General features: G+C 47.0%; 1 protein-coding gene across 1 annotated transcript in view; it reads left to right on the top strand.

Moving 5' to 3' along the window:
- Positions 1 to 1,029: 1,029 nt before the first annotated feature.
- FREM3 (FRAS1 related extracellular matrix 3) overlaps positions 1,030 to 18,584 on the top strand; it is a 115,726-nt gene continuing 98,171 nt past the window's right edge. The window contains exons 1-2 of the mRNA XM_048847009.2: positions 1,030 to 5,525; positions 8,800 to 8,889. Coding sequence (XP_048702966.2) covers positions 1,136 to 5,525; positions 8,800 to 8,889 — 4,480 coding nt within the window. The 5' untranslated portion in view covers positions 1,030 to 1,135. The remainder of the gene's footprint in view (positions 5,526 to 8,799; positions 8,890 to 18,584) is intronic.

The raw sequence follows: 18,584 nt of genomic DNA, 5'->3' as shown, positions 1-18,584 counted from the left end.
AGAGCCATTTGTGGTGGGACTAGAGCCCCAGTCAGTTGAAGTCACTGCAGTCCCAGAAGAGACGAGTGAGTCCCTGTAGTGGAAAATCAGAGCCCAGCAGGAGGGTTCCTGTCTCCTGGGGGCTGGGTCAGTTTGTGCAGGAGCTGCTTTCTCCTCTAGGCTGTAGGGCAGGCGCTGGGTCCCCGGGTGAGCTGTGTCAGGCTGCGCCGGGGCGGTGCTAGGAGCTGCCGCCCGCTTCTCTTCCGTACCTGCAGCCGGCTGGGGCAGAACAGAGCGCACCGCTCGCCCAGCCCCGCGTGCAGCTGCTAGAAGAGCAGGCGGCCAGTGCACCTTGCCGCGGAGCCGCCCCAGCCGGTGCAGCAGCCGGGCTCCCAGAGCAGGACACCCCGGCTAAAGGGGGCGATGGCTAGTGATCACTGCCTGGTGCTGATAGCCGGGCTGCTGCTGTGCAGCCTGGCGGCGCGGCGAGAAGCGCAGCAGGACCCGGACCCGCTTCCTCTCCTCCTGCCCCCGGGACTCGGTGGCGGAGGGCTGCTGGTGGCCGGCAGGGGGCTGCGGGTGCCCTGCGGCCGCTCCGTGGCGCTGGACCCGGCGCGGGACCTGGCGATCCGCGTGCCGCCGGGGGAGACGTGCGAGCTGACGGCGCTGGAGAGCGAAGAGCCGGGCCCGCCCCGCCGCCCTCTCCCCCAGGCGCTTCCCCTGCCGCTTCGGCCCCGGCCAGGTCACCTACACCCACTACGGCGCCCCCCGCCCCGGCCGCTACCGCCTGCGCCTCCAGCTGCGCTCGGGCTCGCCCCGCCGCCCGCGCCTCCTGCCCCTGGCGCTGCCGGTGGAGGTGCTGGCCCGGCCGCCGCGCCTGCTCCGCCGCCACCTGCCGCTGGAGGTGGAGTCGCGGCTGGGGCTCAGCCCGCCCCTGGACGCCAGCGTGCTGGGCTTCCCCGAGGGTCGCTGCCGCCTCACCGCGCGGCCCCCGTCGGGCGGCGGCGCCCCCCTGCCCGCCCACGGGCGCCTGGTGGACTCCGACGGGCGCCCGCTGCCCCCCGGCTACAGCAGCGAGTGCGGCCGCTTCCTGCGGGCGGGGATCCGCTACCAGCACACGGCGGCCGAGCCCTGGTCCCGCCGCGACGCCATCCCCATGCGGGTGGAGCTGCTGGCAGGCGCGGAGCCGGAGTACTTCCAGGTGGCGGTGCGGCTGCGGGGCGGCGCGGCCAACACGGCCCCCTCCCTGGGCTTCGCGGCGCTGCTGGTGGCCGAGGTGGGTCAGTTCGTGCTCACCGCCCTCACCCCCGACATGCTGGCGGCGGAGGATCTGGAGAGCCCCCCGGACCTGCTGCTCTTCAGCCTCACCGCGCCCTGGCCCAGCCCCAGCCCCAGCCCCGGCGGGCGGGAAGGCGAGGATCTCCGGCTGCGGGGCTACCTGCTCAGCACCGACGAGCCCGGCCGGCCCCTCACCTCCTTCACCCAGCGGGAGCTGAGGGAGCTGAAGATCGCCTACCAGCCGCCCACTGTGGACTCGGACCAGGAGCGCATCTTCCAGATGGAAATGAAGGTGCTGGACCCTGAGGGCGCCTCTTCCCAGCCCTTTGCCTTCATGGTGGTGGTGAAGCCCATGAACACGCTAGCCCCAGTGGCTACCTTCAGCCAAGCCGCTGGCCCCCAGCTCATGCTCTTTGAGGGGCAGTCGAGGCCTCTGTCTGGCACTCTGGAGATAAGCGATGAGGACAACTTGAGCGAGGTGAAGGTCTGGGTGACACGGGGCCTGCGACATGGCGAGCTCAGGGTACTGGGCGCGCCACCCGGCCGCGAGTACTTCACAGCAGCCGAGCTGGAGGCTGGGCAGGTAGTTTACCAGCACGATGGCAGTGAGCACAGCTACAGTGACAACACCGTGTTCCTCATGGAGGACGGGCAGCACCAGGTGGAGTTTCTTTTCCCCATCATCATCGCCCCTGTTGATGACCAGCCACCCCTGCTCAACGCCAACACTGGGCTGGTGCTGAGAGAGCGCCAGGCTGTCCAGATCTCACCCTTCGTTCTCAGCGCTACTGACATTGATTCTGAAGAGTCGACAATTCGCTTTATACTTCAGAAGGACCCTGAGGAGTCTGCCCACGCCTCACACTCCCACTGCCTGGGTGAGCTTCTCCTGTGCCAGGCAGAGACACCACCATCCTATGAGAGGGAAGAGGACATGGAGGAGGCTGGTGGTGCTTCCTCCTCATGGCCCTTTGTGGAAAGCGAGGGTGTGTATGAGAAGGTGGTGAGTGAATGGCTGCAGCAGGACATCCTGGATGGAAGGCTGTTCTGCAGGCACACAGGACCCCATAGCACCAGTCCTGTGATAGACCAGTTTGTGTTCCGCCTCCAGGATGACAATGAGCCCCCTAACCAGTCTGGGGAGCAAATATTCACCGTCAAAGTGCAACCAGTAGACAGTTTGCCCCCACAGCTATACCCAGGCACTAGCCTACAGATGACAGTCTTGGAGTACCAGGTGACCCAATTCAGAAAGCGCTATCTGTGCTACACTGACCTGGACACAGATGACAGCGAGTTGAAATACACCCTGCTTACACCCCCAACTGACATAGATGAGAACCACCCTCTGCTGGCTGGAGAGATCGTGCTGGCTGACAACCCTCTGGTGTCCATTACTCAGTTCACCCAAGCCCAGGTCAACCATCAGAAGGTGGCATACCGGCCTCCTGACCAGGAGCTGGGTATCACCCCAAGGGTGGTACAATTTAACTACAGTGTAGAGGACTCAGCGAGCAACTCTGTGCCAGGGACCTTCACAATCTTCCTGCAGCCAGTGGACAACCAGCCACCCCAGATCACCAACATGGGCTTCACTGTGCTCGAGGGGAGCAGCTTCCTTCTCACCACCAGTCAGTTGGATGCCACTGACCAGGACACGGACACAGACCAAATTGTCTTCATCTTAAACCAGGCACCCCAGCATGGCCACCTGCGCTACCTGGAGGGGCTGATGGTCCAGGGGGAATCTTTCCTGCTAGATGATATTGCCAGTGGGCGTATATCCTACCAGCACAGTGGTGATGAGTCCACCAATGACTTCTATCAACTGGAAGTGAGTGATGGCATTCACCATGTGCCAATCATTGTTAGGATCACTGTGCAGCCAGTGGACGATGAAAGGCCTAGCATCACTCTACCTGGTGGTAATGAGCTGCTGGGACCCTCTATTGATGTGCTAGAAAATGGTGTCACTGAGATCACTACTTCCCTTCTCCAGGGCACAGATGAAGATACTGATGATCTGGCACTGACTTTCTTTGTGAAGGATCCGCCCAAGCTGGGTGACATTCTGGTAAATCGGGTGCCCATGGAGAGATTCACCCAGCAAGACCTTATCAGTGGGACAATAGTCTATGCTCACACTGGTGGAGAGATTGGCCTGAAGAAGAGATATGACTCTTTCAATCTGACCATCTCTGACCTCTCCCATGAGTGGGTGGTGGGAGGCAGCACGGTGCAAGGGGTATGTGTGTCTGTGACTGTGCTGCCTGTGGACAGCATTGCACCTAAAGTGATTGTGGGGCCCGAGCTGTTCATTGTCTCAGAGGGAGGAAAGAAAGCCCTGGCCCAGCAGCAACTGGATGTGGAGGATGTGGATACTCCCATAGATGACATTTTGTGCACCATCACTGTTCAGTCCACTTCTGGATACCTGGAGAACATCTCTCCAGCCCCGGGGTCTGAAAAGTCTAGGGCTGGCACTGCCATTAGCACCTTCTCCATCAAAGATGTTCACCTGGGACATATCAGCTATGTTCAGAGCATCCACAAGGGGGTGGAGCCCTTAGAGGACAGATTCACTTTCTGCTGCTCTGATGGCGTCAACGTCTCCCCACACCACTTCTTCCCCATTATCATCATCCCTACCAATGATGAAAAGCCTGAGCTGTCCGTGCGTGAGTTTGTGGTGCTGGAGGGGATGAGTCTGGTTATTGACACGCCCATCCTCAATGGCTCCGATGCTGATCTTCCCCCAGACCACCTGCACTTCTTCATCAGTGTTCCCCCCAAGCATGGGCAAATTGTGCAGCAGCTGACAACTGGTGCCATACCCATCCGCAACTTCACAATGGAGGAGATCCAGGAGGCCTCCAGCATTGTCTATGAGCATGATGACTCCGAAATTAAAGAGGACAGCTTCAAAGTCCAGCTAAGTGATGGCCAGCACACAGTGGAACAGAAAGTGCTGATCATGGTGATCCTTATGGATGATGAGACCCCTCGGATGACTATTAACGATGGGCTGGAGATAGAGATTGGTGGGTCTAAGGTCATCACGAACAGAGATCTTAAAGCCACAGACATAGATTCAGAAGACAGGAACCTCACCTACATCATCCGCTTGGCACCCAGGCAGGGTCTTCTGCAGCATGTGAGCAGACGCGGGGAGCCATTAGGCAATATTACAGTGGGCATGAACTTCACCCAGGATGATATAGACCATGGTTTTATCCGTTATGCTCATACTGGCCAACAAGGGGTCCGTGACCTGGTTAAATTTGATGTCACTGATGGCATTAACCCCTTGATAGACAGATACTTTTATATTACCATCAGCGGCATTGACATAGTCTTTCCTGAGGTGATTAACAAAGGGGTAACTCTGAAAGAGGGTGGGAAGGTGACGCTCACAACTGACCTGCTCAGCACTAGTGACATTAACAGCCCTGATGAGAACCTGCGCTTTGGCATCACCCGGGCCCCTAGCCGAGGGCACTTAGAGAGCTCAGACAGTCCTGGGGTGCCTGTTGCTTCCTTCTCTCAGCTCCAGCTAGCTGGCAATAAGATTTACTACATCCACACTGCAGAGGATGAGGTGAAGATGGACAGCTTCGAGTTTGAAGTGACAGATGGCTATAATCCGGTCTTCCGCACCTTCAGAGTCTCCATTACAGACGTGGACAATAAAAAGCCAATTCTGACTATCCATGACCTTGTAGTAGAGGAAGGGAAGACCAAACTGATTACCCCCTTTGAGTTGACTGTGGAAGATCAGGACACCCCTGACCATTTGCTCCGTTTCACGGTTACCCAGGTCCCTGTCCATGGCTGGATTTTATATAACAGCAGCTATCCTGTGACCAGCTTCACCAAATTAGATTTGAATGAGAATCTGATCAGCTATAGACATGATGGTACAGAAACAAGCCAGGATAGCTTCTCGTTCACTGTGACTGACGGGACCCACACAGACTTTTACATTTTCCCTGACACCATTCTGGAGACTCATCAACCCCAGACGTTGAAGATCCAGATCAATCCCCTGGACAATGGGGTGCCACAGTTAGTGGTGAACAAAGGTGCCCCAACTCTGAGAAACCTTCCGACTGGACACTTGGGCTTCTTGATCACCAGCAAGTCACTGAAGGCAGAAGACCGAGACAGCCCACACAAACTGCTGAAGTACAAAATCACAGATAGCCCAGACCATGGATTCATCATGAATATTGGCCTTGGAAATGAGAGCATTTACACATTTACACAAGGTTGGTGATAATGGATTTATTCATTTACAGCCTTTAGATCCAGGAATATACCTTAGACAATTCACTTGCTCACCTATGAGGTAATTTAAGGTTAAACTGGATTGTCTTTTAAAAATAATGACAAAAACTTAAAGATCTTAAACCATTTACAAGGTACATGGGTAGCCTTGAAATTACAAATAAATACATTTTAAAAGGAAGCTGAAAGGCTTGTTTTACCTGCCAACACTTAACCTAAAGTTCTCTTTCTTACTTGCAAGACTTGATAACATCCCTAACGTGTGGTCAGGTCCTGGTACAATGCATCAGGAGGCACAGGGTAATATTTTCAAAAGCACCTGAGCGTTTCTCTACACAGCCCGTGCTGTGAGCCTGGGTTAACAGACTTGGGATTGTGGGACTTACATAAGTGCTCTAAAACTAGCTGTGTAGCCAGCACTTTGAAGTTGCAGGTTGGGCTGGAGCTCAAGCTCTAAAGCCTAGAGATGTGGTGGGTTTCAGAACCTGAGCTGCAACTTCAATGTGGTGTCAACGCAGCTATTTTTAGAGCACTAGCATGAACCCTGCAAACTCGAATCTGTTGACCAAGGCTGGGAGGCTTGCTGCTGGTTTGTTTCCACAGGCTGTGTAGACATACTTTATGTGATTTACAAAAAAAGAAAAGGAGTACTTGTGGCACCATGGTCTGTGTGTATAAAAACATCTGTATTTTCCACAGTATGAATCCGATGAAGTGAGCTGTAGCTCACGAAAGCTTATGCTTAAATTGGTTAGTCTCTAAGGTGCCACAAGTACTCCTTTTCTTTTTGCGAATACAGACTAACACGGCTGTTACTCTGAAACCTGTCTTTATGTGATTTAGGAGCACATGCCCTATTGACTTTCAATGAGACTTGAAAGGGGTGCCTAAATCACTCTAAATCACATTTGAAACTGGGACTTCAGAGCCTAAATCAAGTAAATACTTTTGAAAATTGTAGCCCTAGCCTCTATTCCTGTCTTGCTGTGTAAGTTATGAGAAGTCATTCCACGTTTCTGTGCTTTGGTTTCACCATCTGTAAAAATGAAAATGTCTGGAGATTTACTGATGGTGTGTATTGTTCTGTCACAGGACATAAGTAATTCCCATTGATAGCAATGTGGAGTTACTCATCTCTTATGGGGGAGAATCAAGTCTTAATTTGGCCCCAGAAGTGCTTTGACCCTAGATCTCTGGTCCACCTCCCATGGGTAGATTCCTAAACAAAGTAGGGACAAAGGTAAAAGGGGGAAGGCAGCCACCTTTGTTTCTGGATTTAGAGAAAGAAGAAAAAGCTATTAGGTTGAAAATCTGCATGATTCCAGATTTTTCGTTCTTTGTTATCACTTTACTTAAAAGTCTTTCGGTTAATCTTTCAAGCTCTAATGTAGTAAAATTTGTTTACAATTCAGCTGTAAATCATACAATCATAGAATATAAGGGTTGGAAGGGACCCCAGAAGGTCATCTAGTCCAACCCCCTGCTCGAAGCAGGACCAATTCCCAGTTAAATCATCCCAGCCAGGGCTTTGTCAAGCCTGACCTTAAAAACCTCTAAGGAAGGAGATTCTACCACCTCCCTAGGTAACGCATTCCAGTGTTTCACCACCCTCTTAGTGAAAAAGTTTTTCCTAATATCCAATCTAAACCTCCCCCACTGCAACTTGAGACCATTACTCCTCGTTCTGTCATCTGCTACCATTGAGAACAGTCTAGAGCCATCCTCTTTGGAACCCCCTTTCAGGTAGTTGAAAGCAGCTATCAAATCCCCCCTCATTCTTCTCTTCTGCAGGCTAAACAATCCCAGCTCCCTCAGCCTCTCCTCATAACTCATGTGTTCCAGACCCCTAATCATTTTTGTTGCCCTTCGCTGGACTCTCTCCAATTTATCCACATCCTTCTTGAAGTGTGGGGCCCAAAACTGGACACAGTACTCCAGATGAGGCCTCACCAATGTCGAATAGAGGGGGACGATCATGTCCCTCGATCTGCTCGCTATGCCCCTACTTATACATCCCAAAATGCCATTGGCCTTCTTGGCAACAAGGGCACACTGCTGACTCATATCCAGCTTCTCGTCCACTGTCACCCCTAGGTCCTTTTCCGCAGAACTGCTGCCTAGCCATTCGGTCCCTAGTCTGTAGCTGTGCATTGGGTTCTTCCGTCCTAAGTGCAGGACCCTGCACTTATCCTTATTGAACCTCATCAGATTTCTTTTGGCCCAATCCTCCAATTTGTCTAGGTCCTTCTGTATCCTATCCCTCCCCTCCAGCGTATCTACCACTCCTCCCAGTTTAGTATCATCCGCAAATTTGCTGAGAGTGCAATCCACACCATCCACACAAATGTTCCACACCTGTAAAGAATTAGGATTTCAGTTTAACTAAAAGTACTGAAATCAACCATGAGGCAAGCAGGTACCACTGCTATTGAAGTCCACATGAGTTAACACCCATGTATGGCAGGGTAGCATTAGATCCAGGACATTTGCATTGCTGAGTTGGGTATGAAGAAATGGGTACTTTAAGATGCACAAAGAATGTTCACTTAAAACTGAAACTGTCAACTTATTTCTTGTGTGTGAAGAAGCAAAAGTAAAAGATCTTCAGTGAGCTTTGAATCAGACTTTTAGTAAATTCAGAAATAGTCACTATAAAGTAAAATTAATTAAAATTTCCACACTTCCCACTATTTCATCTGATACCCAGTCATTTGAAATAGTTGTGTGGTACAGGTTGTTGGGGTTTTTTTTATTTTGTTTTTTTTTAAAGCACAAAACTATGGGGATCAATTTTTATTCCCCAATGTACAATTTAGGTGTAGCATAGTCATTCTCATTATAATGGGTGAAGGGTTTCTGAAAACTAGAATTTGCAATTAATTTAAACTTTTAAATACTATATTAAAGAACAGATTAAAACAAAACAGAAGTTAGTTTTTTAGCTTTAAATTAATAATCAGGTTAATTACTGCTGAACTGCAGAGCAAGGACCATGGTAGGAACTAATGCTACTGCGATAGAGTTTGAGTTCTTGTTTATACAATTTAAAGTGATACATCTTCTAAAACTGGCTTTTTCTTTGTTTGACAAAGAACATTGTTAAAATATTATTCTTCAAAAACAATTAGTAATTTATGAGAATGTTATCAAATATTGTTTACTAAATTAAAATACTAAAGTTCAAAATCTATTGGTAAGTGTTATATTCTGCAGTAAAATGCTGTGGTGATTCACTTAGCATGTTTCATTTATCAGCTGATATTGATGAAATGAAGATCAGCTATGTCTTGAAAGAGGGCGATAGTTCTACCAGTGACATCATCTACTTCTCCATTGAAGACAATGGTAAGGTTATACTTCTTATATATACTATATCTTAAAATGAGATCCAGCAACAGAACAGTATTGATATTGGAATTATAAAATACTTCACTCTATTTTACTGCAAGTTCATGAGTTTTGCATACAGTTTTATACTGAGATAATATATGAATCACTTATTAAATATATAATGTTAAAATTAATGTAAATTGCTAAGGAAAACTAAATGGTGTAAGAAGTTCTTAATGAGTTACAAAATCTTTCACCATGGTGTTGCTAATTCAAATCTTCTCACAGTTCAGTAGTAACTAGAAGATGTTACCATATGATTGCTGTTCAGTGGAAAGTGTTGGTTCTAGTCTAGTTCCTAGTGATCAGCCATGCTCATTACAAAAACTTAATATTACTATAGGTGGCTCTTGTTAATAGTGTCAGCAGAGAGACCAAGAACAGAATCAGCATGGAGACTGAACACTACATTGCCAGCACACCATCTAGGTGGTCCCTCTAGATCAGGGGTCGGCAACCTTTTAGAAGTGGTGTGCCGAGTCTTCATTTATTCACTTTAATTTAAGGTTTTGCATGCCAATAATACATTTTAACGTTTTTTAGAAGGTCTCTCTCTATAAGTCTATATATTATATAACTAAACTATTGTTGTATGTAATCAAGGTCTTCAAAATGTTTAAGAAGCTTCATTTAAAATTAAATTAAAATGCTGATCTTACGCTGCCAGCCCGCTCAACCCGCTGCCGGCCTGGGGTTCCATTCACCTAGGCCGGCAGCTGGCTGAGCGGGTCCTGCGGCCAGGACCCCAGCTGGCAAGGGGCAGGCAGCCAGAACCCCAGACCGGCAGCGGGCTGAGCAGTGCCGGCGGCCGGGACCCCAGACCAGCAGTGGGCTGAACGGCTCAGCCCACTGCCGGTCTGGGGTTCCGACTGCTGGATCCTGCCAGCCAGGGTCCCGGCTGCTGGCCCCACTCAGCCCCGCTGCTGGTCTGGGGTCCCGGCCCTGTCCACATAGAGTGGGTACCTACCTTCTCCCTGGTTCTAGCCATTCTCTTCCTCTCTCTGCACTGAGATGAGGGCGGGAGTGCACTGAGTACAGGGCTGGGGATGAAGGAGCAGGCTGGAGGTTGGGGTGCAGAGTCTGGCCAGGAGCTAGAATGAGGAAGGGGGCTCAGGGTTGGGGCAGGAGGTTTGGGTGTGGAGCTCTTACCTGGGCAGCTCCCATTTGGTGCAAGGGGTGCAGGTGGGAATGTGTGTGTGTGTGCGTGTGTGTGCAGGAACTCCCGTTTGGTGCTCAGGGTGGAGGTGAGGATGTGGGGGATGCAAGAGTCAGGGCAGGGGGCTGGGGGTGTGTGAGTAGGGTGCCGGAGTCAGGGCTGGCATTGTGAGGGGTGCAGGGGTAAGGACAGAGGCCTGGGGGTGTGTGAGGGCGGAGGGCTGGGAGTGTGGGCTGGGGTCGTGGGGGTGCTCCCAGCCACCTGCCCTGAGTGGCTCACGGCAGGGGGCTGGAGGGGATATGCCCTGATTCCACCCCCCTTCCCCAAGGTCTCCGGAGCAGAGAGCGCAAGTGCGCTGCAGCTCCGCTTTTCCCTCTCCCCCTCTGTAGCAAGGGCCGTCAGCTGATTGGCCACAGGGAGGGAGAGAAGGAGGGGCAGTAACCCAGCACGCTGGGGGAAGAGGCGGGGGGAAGGGGGATGCTTGCCTGTCCTGCAAGGAGAGAGCGGTGGGCGGGAGGGCGGAGAAGAGCGGGCCGGGCAGGATTTTTAGTGGCACGCTGCTGTCTGCTGGGGTCTGCAGCAGACAGCAGCGTGCCATTAAAAATTGGCTCGTGTGCTGTCTTTGGCATGCGTACCATAGGTTGCCGACCCGTGCTCTAGATCAAGACTGAGATACTGGTATGCTGCTGATAGGGCAGCCTGGTTAAATTTGTACTGCTGTCACCTATGCTGGGGCCATCTTTACATGATGTGAATTGTCATAGCTATAACGACTTAAACGAAATTATGACAAAGCACACCAGTCAAGGATCTGCTGTGCAGGTATCTGTTTTGAGTACTTCAGCTTTCAGTGATGTCAGTTTGGCATTATTCACCTTATGAACACTGGTAATGCATGCACTATTTTGCCCTTTGCAGTAACGATTTATCTGAATGAAATAGTTGGGGTATTTTGCTTGTTTGTTTTAACAAGGGCTCAATCCTGCAAGTGTTTTGCATTTTGAATTCTTATTGAAGTTAACAGGAGTTCTGCATATGGGCCCTAGTTGAGGGAAGACAGGAAGATTCATTCTGTGGTATTACCATAGCAGAAATTGTCCATTGAATTTTGCAGACTGATTAACATCTATCATTATATGCTTTCATAATAAGTGCTGCAAACTTCCTGGCTGATTCAATGTAATGAGGCTAATGGAAGTTCTGTGTGTGGATGGTTTGCAGGATCAGGCCCTAAGTGTAACATTCCATAAAAATTACATTTTTCTTAAATGCACCCCTTTTGAGTGTTCGCTGTCAGTCCTTAAACGAAGGCTGTAATAGCATTAAAATACTTTCTCCAAAATGGTTGACCCAAAATCAAATCTAGTTTCTGGTACAATGACTGTCACCATGTTGTTTTAGTTCAGTGTGTTATATCCTGTTCTAATTATAGGAAACAAGGAAAGCGGCCCGGTAAATGGTGCTCTTTTTGAATGGTGAGCGCTGTAGTCTATTGAAAAATGGAACTGATTCTGTTCTCGCTTGTGCCAGTGTACTTCACTGTAGTTAATAGAGTTATGCCAGTTTAAAACTGGTCCAAAATTAGACTCTGGACCAATGATCACGTTTATTCTTCGGACCGCCTCTTCCTGTCCAGAGGAGAAAACGGGCTGCCTCGGAGAGCCAGCGAGCAGCGGGGAGTTTGGGCTGCAGATCATGCCGAGGCTGGCATGCTGCACTGCTCGCCATTGAAAGGCACCCTGATATCCACCCTTCCCATTAGCACAGGCAGCGGTGGATGGAACATTTTCTTTTCTCATTGATGTCCTTTACCACCTGCCATTAGTTCAGACTCTCCTCTGGTGTGTCAAAGCCAGAGAGGAGGAGTTGCTGTTGCTTCCTACAGTCGTAGTTCACTGTGCAAGTGGCCTTGTAAATTGTGACCCTTTGAAAGGGGATTGTACCATGCAGAGTGCCTCTTTCCTCACTCCTTCCCTCTCCAGTTAGCCATACCTCTATTCGTGGAAAGCTGAGTTTGTTGACTGAGCTTCAGGCAGCTGCTAAGCAGTGGGGAGATGTTACTGCATGTCACACCCAGCCACAATCTAGCCTTGTGTAGGGGTTTCAAGATCGGGTCCATGGGCTTATAGTTACACAGAAATAGAGTCACAAGAATGACTTTGCATATTTATTGTATCATATCATATGGAAATAACATGTTATTTACAAATAGGACAAATGTCACAATGTGCAGTTGTGTTAATACAAAAATAGTTGAACCGTACATTGTTGCATGGAGACAGATCACATATTCTCTAGCGACTTCCAATAAAAATTGGTGTTTAGCTTGTGCCTGGGATTTACAGAGTTTAAAATGTAGGAAATGTACAAATAAATAAATAAAATAAATGAGCTTGGGAAAAAGACGTAACTTACAGCAGAAAAGCCAAGGCAAGTGGTCATGAGCAGAGTTTGTACTTTCTCCTCAGAGTACTCAAAAATACTTCATATTATTAAAATCAAAATGTGTTAAAATATCATTGTAGATGAAAATTCAACCTCACTAAAGCTCTAAGTTATTCCTCTTTCAGCAACCGTAGCTTGGACATTTGTACATATAGGGCTAAACTGTTGCTTAAAATTATGTGAATTTACCTCATTCGTGTTGTTTCTGCTGAGGATCCAACTTTAACATTCTGTGATTCCAAAGCGCACTGATATTTTTGGTATCACTTTAAAGTTCATTAAGACACACTGTGTAAATGAGAGAACAGAAATCTGACATAAATGTCAGTGTTCTACCCACAACAGTTTATTACACAGACCCTATACAAGGTCATCTGTTGGAAAAAAGAAAGCTGATCGCAATAAAACAAATCTGTTTGCCAGCCAGTTACTCCAGGAGACTTATGGGAATGTGGGCCATGTATGTTGGTGGTATATGTTTATATGACTTAGCAGATGGATGAAGTCTAACAAAGTGCAGGAAGGAATTACAACCTATTGGGTAGATCTGGCATCCAAAGCTTGAAAAGGAGCTGCTTTTATAAAGGTTTCTGTAATTACAATAAATGTGCAATAAAAGAGTTCCATTCTTAATGGCTTTCAGGTTTGCTCTCTGTTTAGACGTCAAAAGATGCTTAACAAAATGGTCTCATGAGCCGAAAGATGGGTGTGAAGGGCAAAGGATTTTTAGAATGAAGTCGGAAGATAAAACAAATGCAAGTAATGAAAAGCTAGTGGCTATAAAAGTGTCTGGTTAGATTTTAATATTGATCAATTACTTAGTGGAAAGCTAGAGAAATTTAATGTGATGCTGTGGTGTTTTGAAAAGGTGGGCTACATTCTATTTGCTGAAAACAAGTTTCTAAAATAAAGGCAGCATTTTAGGGCAGGGCAATTGCAGCCCATCCCTCTGCAGCTGTGGAGCACCCTATGGCATTGGAAATGGTGTGGCTATTCTGGAGATGGACTTTGGGCGATGGCTTTGGGCAAAAGGAAGGCTACATAGTAGATATGCACCTCATTTTATAACAGAGCCCAGCTCTGCAGGGATTCCTTGCCTGTCGCATTCACAGCATGGGTGGGAGTGGGTGGGGTAACGTGTGTAAGCAACAAGATTCAAAGCACTTTCAGATTGGGGAAGGATGAGCTATTAGGCTATCGTAGCCGACTCAGAATAGTTCCATAGCCTGAGTGGGGAGGATATATTCTCTTTCACCCTGTTCTCTAGAGATACCTAATATGTTGTTCAGGATGGGCCAAATTTAGGGATTCTGCCTCCTCCGTGCAGGACTCCTGCTCAACAATGTCTGTTTTTCTTACCCAACTGAATAAATACAGGCATTTCTGAAATCCTATGGAGAGCTAGTTTATTGGATGATTTTACTTAAACAGTTAAGGCCATAGGCCAGAAGGCCCTGGAGCAGTGATACTCAGACCTCAGTAGTTCAGGAGCCAAATTAGCAATCAACATTACGCAGAAGAGCCACAGTAGTGTAAATTCATTGTTTCATTTAATATAGTTCTCTCTCTCTCTCAAATATTCTCACAGCAAATAAGTTAACTTAGTGCAGGTTGATAACTTAATTGGTCAATAACATAGTAAAAGCATCCTGGGTGGCTAATAACTTTGATTAATAGTTAAATCACACAGTGTTTTAATACCATGTGCTGCAAAGAGTTGCAGGAGACACATTAATGAGCCACTGCCCTGGAGCAAATTCAGAGACACTGGGGTTTGGAAGCCAAACTCAGTACTACTTTTGCAGGGGAGCAAATCCCATCTACAGCTCCAATGAGAGAATTTGGAGGAAACTACAAGAGCTTTTTCTCAGGATCATTTCTACAAGTTTTCCCACAGGGGACTTGTTCTCCCTCACTTATTTTACATTCACTTTTGTCTGAAAGCAAAACTGCAAAAAGGAAAGCAAAGGTGCTGTCCTGTTGCTGTTAAGAGAACAGCTTTGTGTACAGATTCTTTACCCAGGAGTGTTTTTAAAAACAAAAAATGAGAGCTTTGGACTGAGCACTCAGTGCCCCACGTAAGCAGGCTAGGGGCATTTCAGCACACTTGTAATGTAAATTTTTGCTGCTTTCCTCCTTTGATATGCCTGGGAAGTGTTGTTCTTTCCCAGTCCTAGACTCCATCATAGTGTGATGTCCCATTGTGTACTTTGCAAACTCACCATCGAACAGCGTTGGAGCATGCAGACTGATAGCAATTTAGCTTAATTCCTGCCCTCCTCCCCAGGTTCCCCCAGTATTTCATGGCTTTTTAAAATTGTCAGCTGGCCATAATCTAAAAGCCAAGCTTTACAAAATTCTGTGCCTACAAGTTAGGCTTCTAAATCCTCACATAGCAGCTTAATAAGCAGCCTGATTTTCAAAAGAGCTGGGCACTTCAGTGGGAATCGTTAGGTGACAGCACTTTTGAAAATCAGGCCACTTATGCAGGGGCCTGTTTATAGGCACTGATTTTGATTTATTTAATTATTTAATTATTTAAATCTTGGCTTTAGTCCTTAGGGAGTTATTAAAACTATCATTCACTTCAATGAAAGTTTTGTCAAGGTAAGGAATGCAGGACTCATCCCAGGGTTCTTACTACATGTCCTTTATTTGAAAAGAAGATTTAGGACATCTATGGAATACTGGGAAGGGAACAGTCACTTACCTTAATCCTGTAGACAGCATGAATGCTGTTTTTCATCATAGTGATAGGCCACCAAAGAGAATGCATTACTATTGTTCTTTGTTTTACAATAGCACCTAGAAGTGCCAATCAAGATCGGGAGTAACCTCATTGTGCTAGGTGTTGTACAAACATCGAACAAATAAGCCCCAGTTAGATTTTGCATCCTGGCATGATGACCATAGTGGGAGCTGGCAGTTGGAAACACTTCTGAGACCTAAGAAATTAGGAAGACATCCTGTAAATTAACATTAAAATGTGCTTTAAATACACTCTTCTGTTTATAGGTGTACCAAGGGCTAATCTGGGAGTTGTAAATCTTGATTTGATTTTGCTGACCACCTGTAAGTAAGGGCCAGATCCTGATAAAATAGCAGAAGTGTCAATCGGCCAGATTCTGCTCTCTGTTACACCATTGTAAATCTGGAGAATCTCCACTGATGAGAGTGGAAGGTCTTTGGATTAATCTGTGTGCACCTAATTTCAATGGGAGCAGGTCTGGTTCCTGAGGTGTAGGTATAGGAGGCTGACAGCTGTGGGTGGTTGGCAGGAGGCCATATATGTTTGTCCCAAAGTGTCCTATAATGAGTGTGAGTGCAGATTGGCTGATATAGATTATCACCTACTTCTAGTTTGAGTATCATGTTGATTCAGATGCTGGATGAGTGAATCTGACAAGATTCTTACTTTCCAGGATATCCTGACACCATTGTACAAAGATTAATGATCACTTCTGGATTTCTTTTGGTTTCGAAACAAGATGACTGAATCTGATAGGAACTTTCCTCCTTGCATATACTGGAATAGCATTGGGCAAGCATTATCTTGTTCCACTACATAGAACAGCAATCAGCAACGTTTGGCCCTCCAGGGTAAGCCCCCTGGTGGGCTGGGTCGGTTTGTTTACCTGCCATGTCCACAGGTTTGGCCGATCACGGCTCCCACTGGCTGTGGTTCACCGCTCCAGGTCAATGGGGGCTATGGAAAGCGGCACGGGCCGAGGGATGAGCTGGCCACTGCTTCCGGCAGCCCCCATTGGTCTGGAGCGGCGAACTGCGGCCAGTGGGAGCTGCGATCTGCTGAACCTGTGGACCCAGCAGGTAAAGAAACCGGCCTGGCCACCAGAGGGCTTATCCTGGCGGTCCACATGCCAAATGTTACCGATCCCTGACATAGCTGAATAATGCAAGCATCTTTCTATCAGAGAATAATGCAGGAAAAATATTGCAGAATAGGAGCAATCTGACAATGGGATGGGTGGAGCAGAAGCTTTGATTCTTCCCTGTTGGTCTCCAGACACTGTGGAAACTAGCTAGGAGATCAGGGCATTGTGGCTTGTGGGATTGAAGTGGGATGGAAAAAATGGAGAAGCTCTTTGTGGTTAGCTCTCCTTGGGCCGTGGAGGATTTCCAGTCAGAAATCAACCCAGAAGGTCTACACAGACATTTCTAGTGGTCAACCACAGTAGTGCAATTTACTTAATCACTATAAGTAATTAAAAATACCCATACCCTTATTATGCAAATCTCTGTGCTCTGGCTAATAATTGCCCACAGCCAATCAGAGTGCAGGTTGGTGCATACTTGAGAAATGAGTTACTGTTATGAAAGTATCTGCACCCTGAGTGAATAAGGCAGTTCAGTTCAGTACATTTCCTGTTAATGATGGAACTAGTAGTCCCTAGTTGTACCTATTATATTTCCTCACCCAATTTCAGTACAAATCTTTAGTAAAACCACAATCACATTTCATTTTTATGCGCATTATCTTCAGTTTTCTCTTCTGTTATTGTTTCTTGATTTATGAACCATTACATCATTTTATGGAGGTCAGAATAATTTAAAATATTGGAACAATTTCAACCCTGATATAACTCAACTGATTTTAGTGGAATTATATCTGGGAAGAACTTGTCTTATGTTTACAAACAAAGATAGAATAGTAGGCAGCTTGGAAGTGTACAGCCTTCGTAGTCTGAATGAAACCAATTTCCTTTCTGGTTTAAGATGGGTGAGTAAATTATTTCATTCAGCTTTAGTCACATTGATTTTCAAGGAACTGGAAGGCCTCTGCTTCATAATCAACGAATACACTAAGCCATACTTCATAGCTGGCACTTTGTATCCTTGGCAACATTACAGCTGGAAGGATCTTCCCTTTTAGGAGCCAATAGAGTAGTCAATAGACAAAGCTATGAGAGCCTGCAAATGGCCTTTGGACTGTACTCCCTTTGATGAAAGAAAAAAGTTGAACATAAGCCAGCAGGGAAGAAATTGGCAAAAAAGAAAATATATTTCTGGAGCCAATTATTTTCTAGCCCATTTTGTAATGCCATGTAACTGGTGCCGTTAAACAACACATAGGTCTAGTCATTTATGACAGGTTGGAGATGTATTTCTTGTTTCCTTTTGCTAACATTGCACTTAGTATGCAGGAGAAGGTGCTATGAAGTGCCACCTACTTTTCTTCCAGAAGTCTTATTTTGCTGTCAGTTGATGAATATGTGAGTCCTTCACTGGCCATGGCATGACTAACTTGGCTAACTGCAAAATGATTAGAAAACCTGGGAGAGAGGGAACCACACACAGTGAACAGATGGTGACTTTCATTACTTATCGACCAGGGGACACAAGGAGGTCTGTTTAACTGGGAGCCTGTTTTTAGACATTTCATCAGCAATACTTCTAGTCTCTGCTAAACTGAGCAGTCCTATTAGATAAATTACTAGGCCATAAATGTACTATGGGATATTACTTTATATAAATAAAATGGAATAAGAAAGCTGCTGTCTGATTAAGGCAGTTGTACTGTGGGAGTAAATTAAAATGTAGCTGTGTGTATTTATAAATGAAAGTGGCTGAAGTTATTTATTATCTGGGTTTTTTGTATGCTAACATGACTGCCGTAACTTCAGGAAAAACTACATGACCATTGTCAATTAAGAGGGTATCATATCAATGAGTAGCAGCTGTCCAATGCAGAAAATAAGCAAACTGAAAATTAGAGGGAAAATAATTTTCTGTCCAGTCACTTTGGCTTGCAATAATGTTAGAAGTTACTTGTACCAATAAGAAGCAAAAGTAATTGAGACAGAAGTGTGATCTTTTAAGTTGATGGTGTTCCCTTTAAATCACATAATTTAATTTATGGGGGAAAGAAAGCCCTCTTTAATACACTAATTACAAATGTGAGTTGTTTTGATCTGCAACATAAGTATGATTTGCCAATAAGGGGAGTTACTGGGTAAGTTTATTGGTGGTGTGCATGCATGAGAGAGTATGACTGACTCAGGACCAAATTTTCAAAACGGTGGGGTATCCC

Source organism: Caretta caretta, chromosome 4 (genome assembly GCF_965140235.1).
Source record: "Caretta caretta isolate rCarCar2 chromosome 4, rCarCar1.hap1, whole genome shotgun sequence".
Classification (NCBI taxonomy): Eukaryota; Metazoa; Chordata; order Testudines; family Cheloniidae; genus Caretta; species Caretta caretta.
Note: the sequence above shows the minus strand (reverse complement) of the source record. Positions and strands in the feature narration are given on the sequence as shown.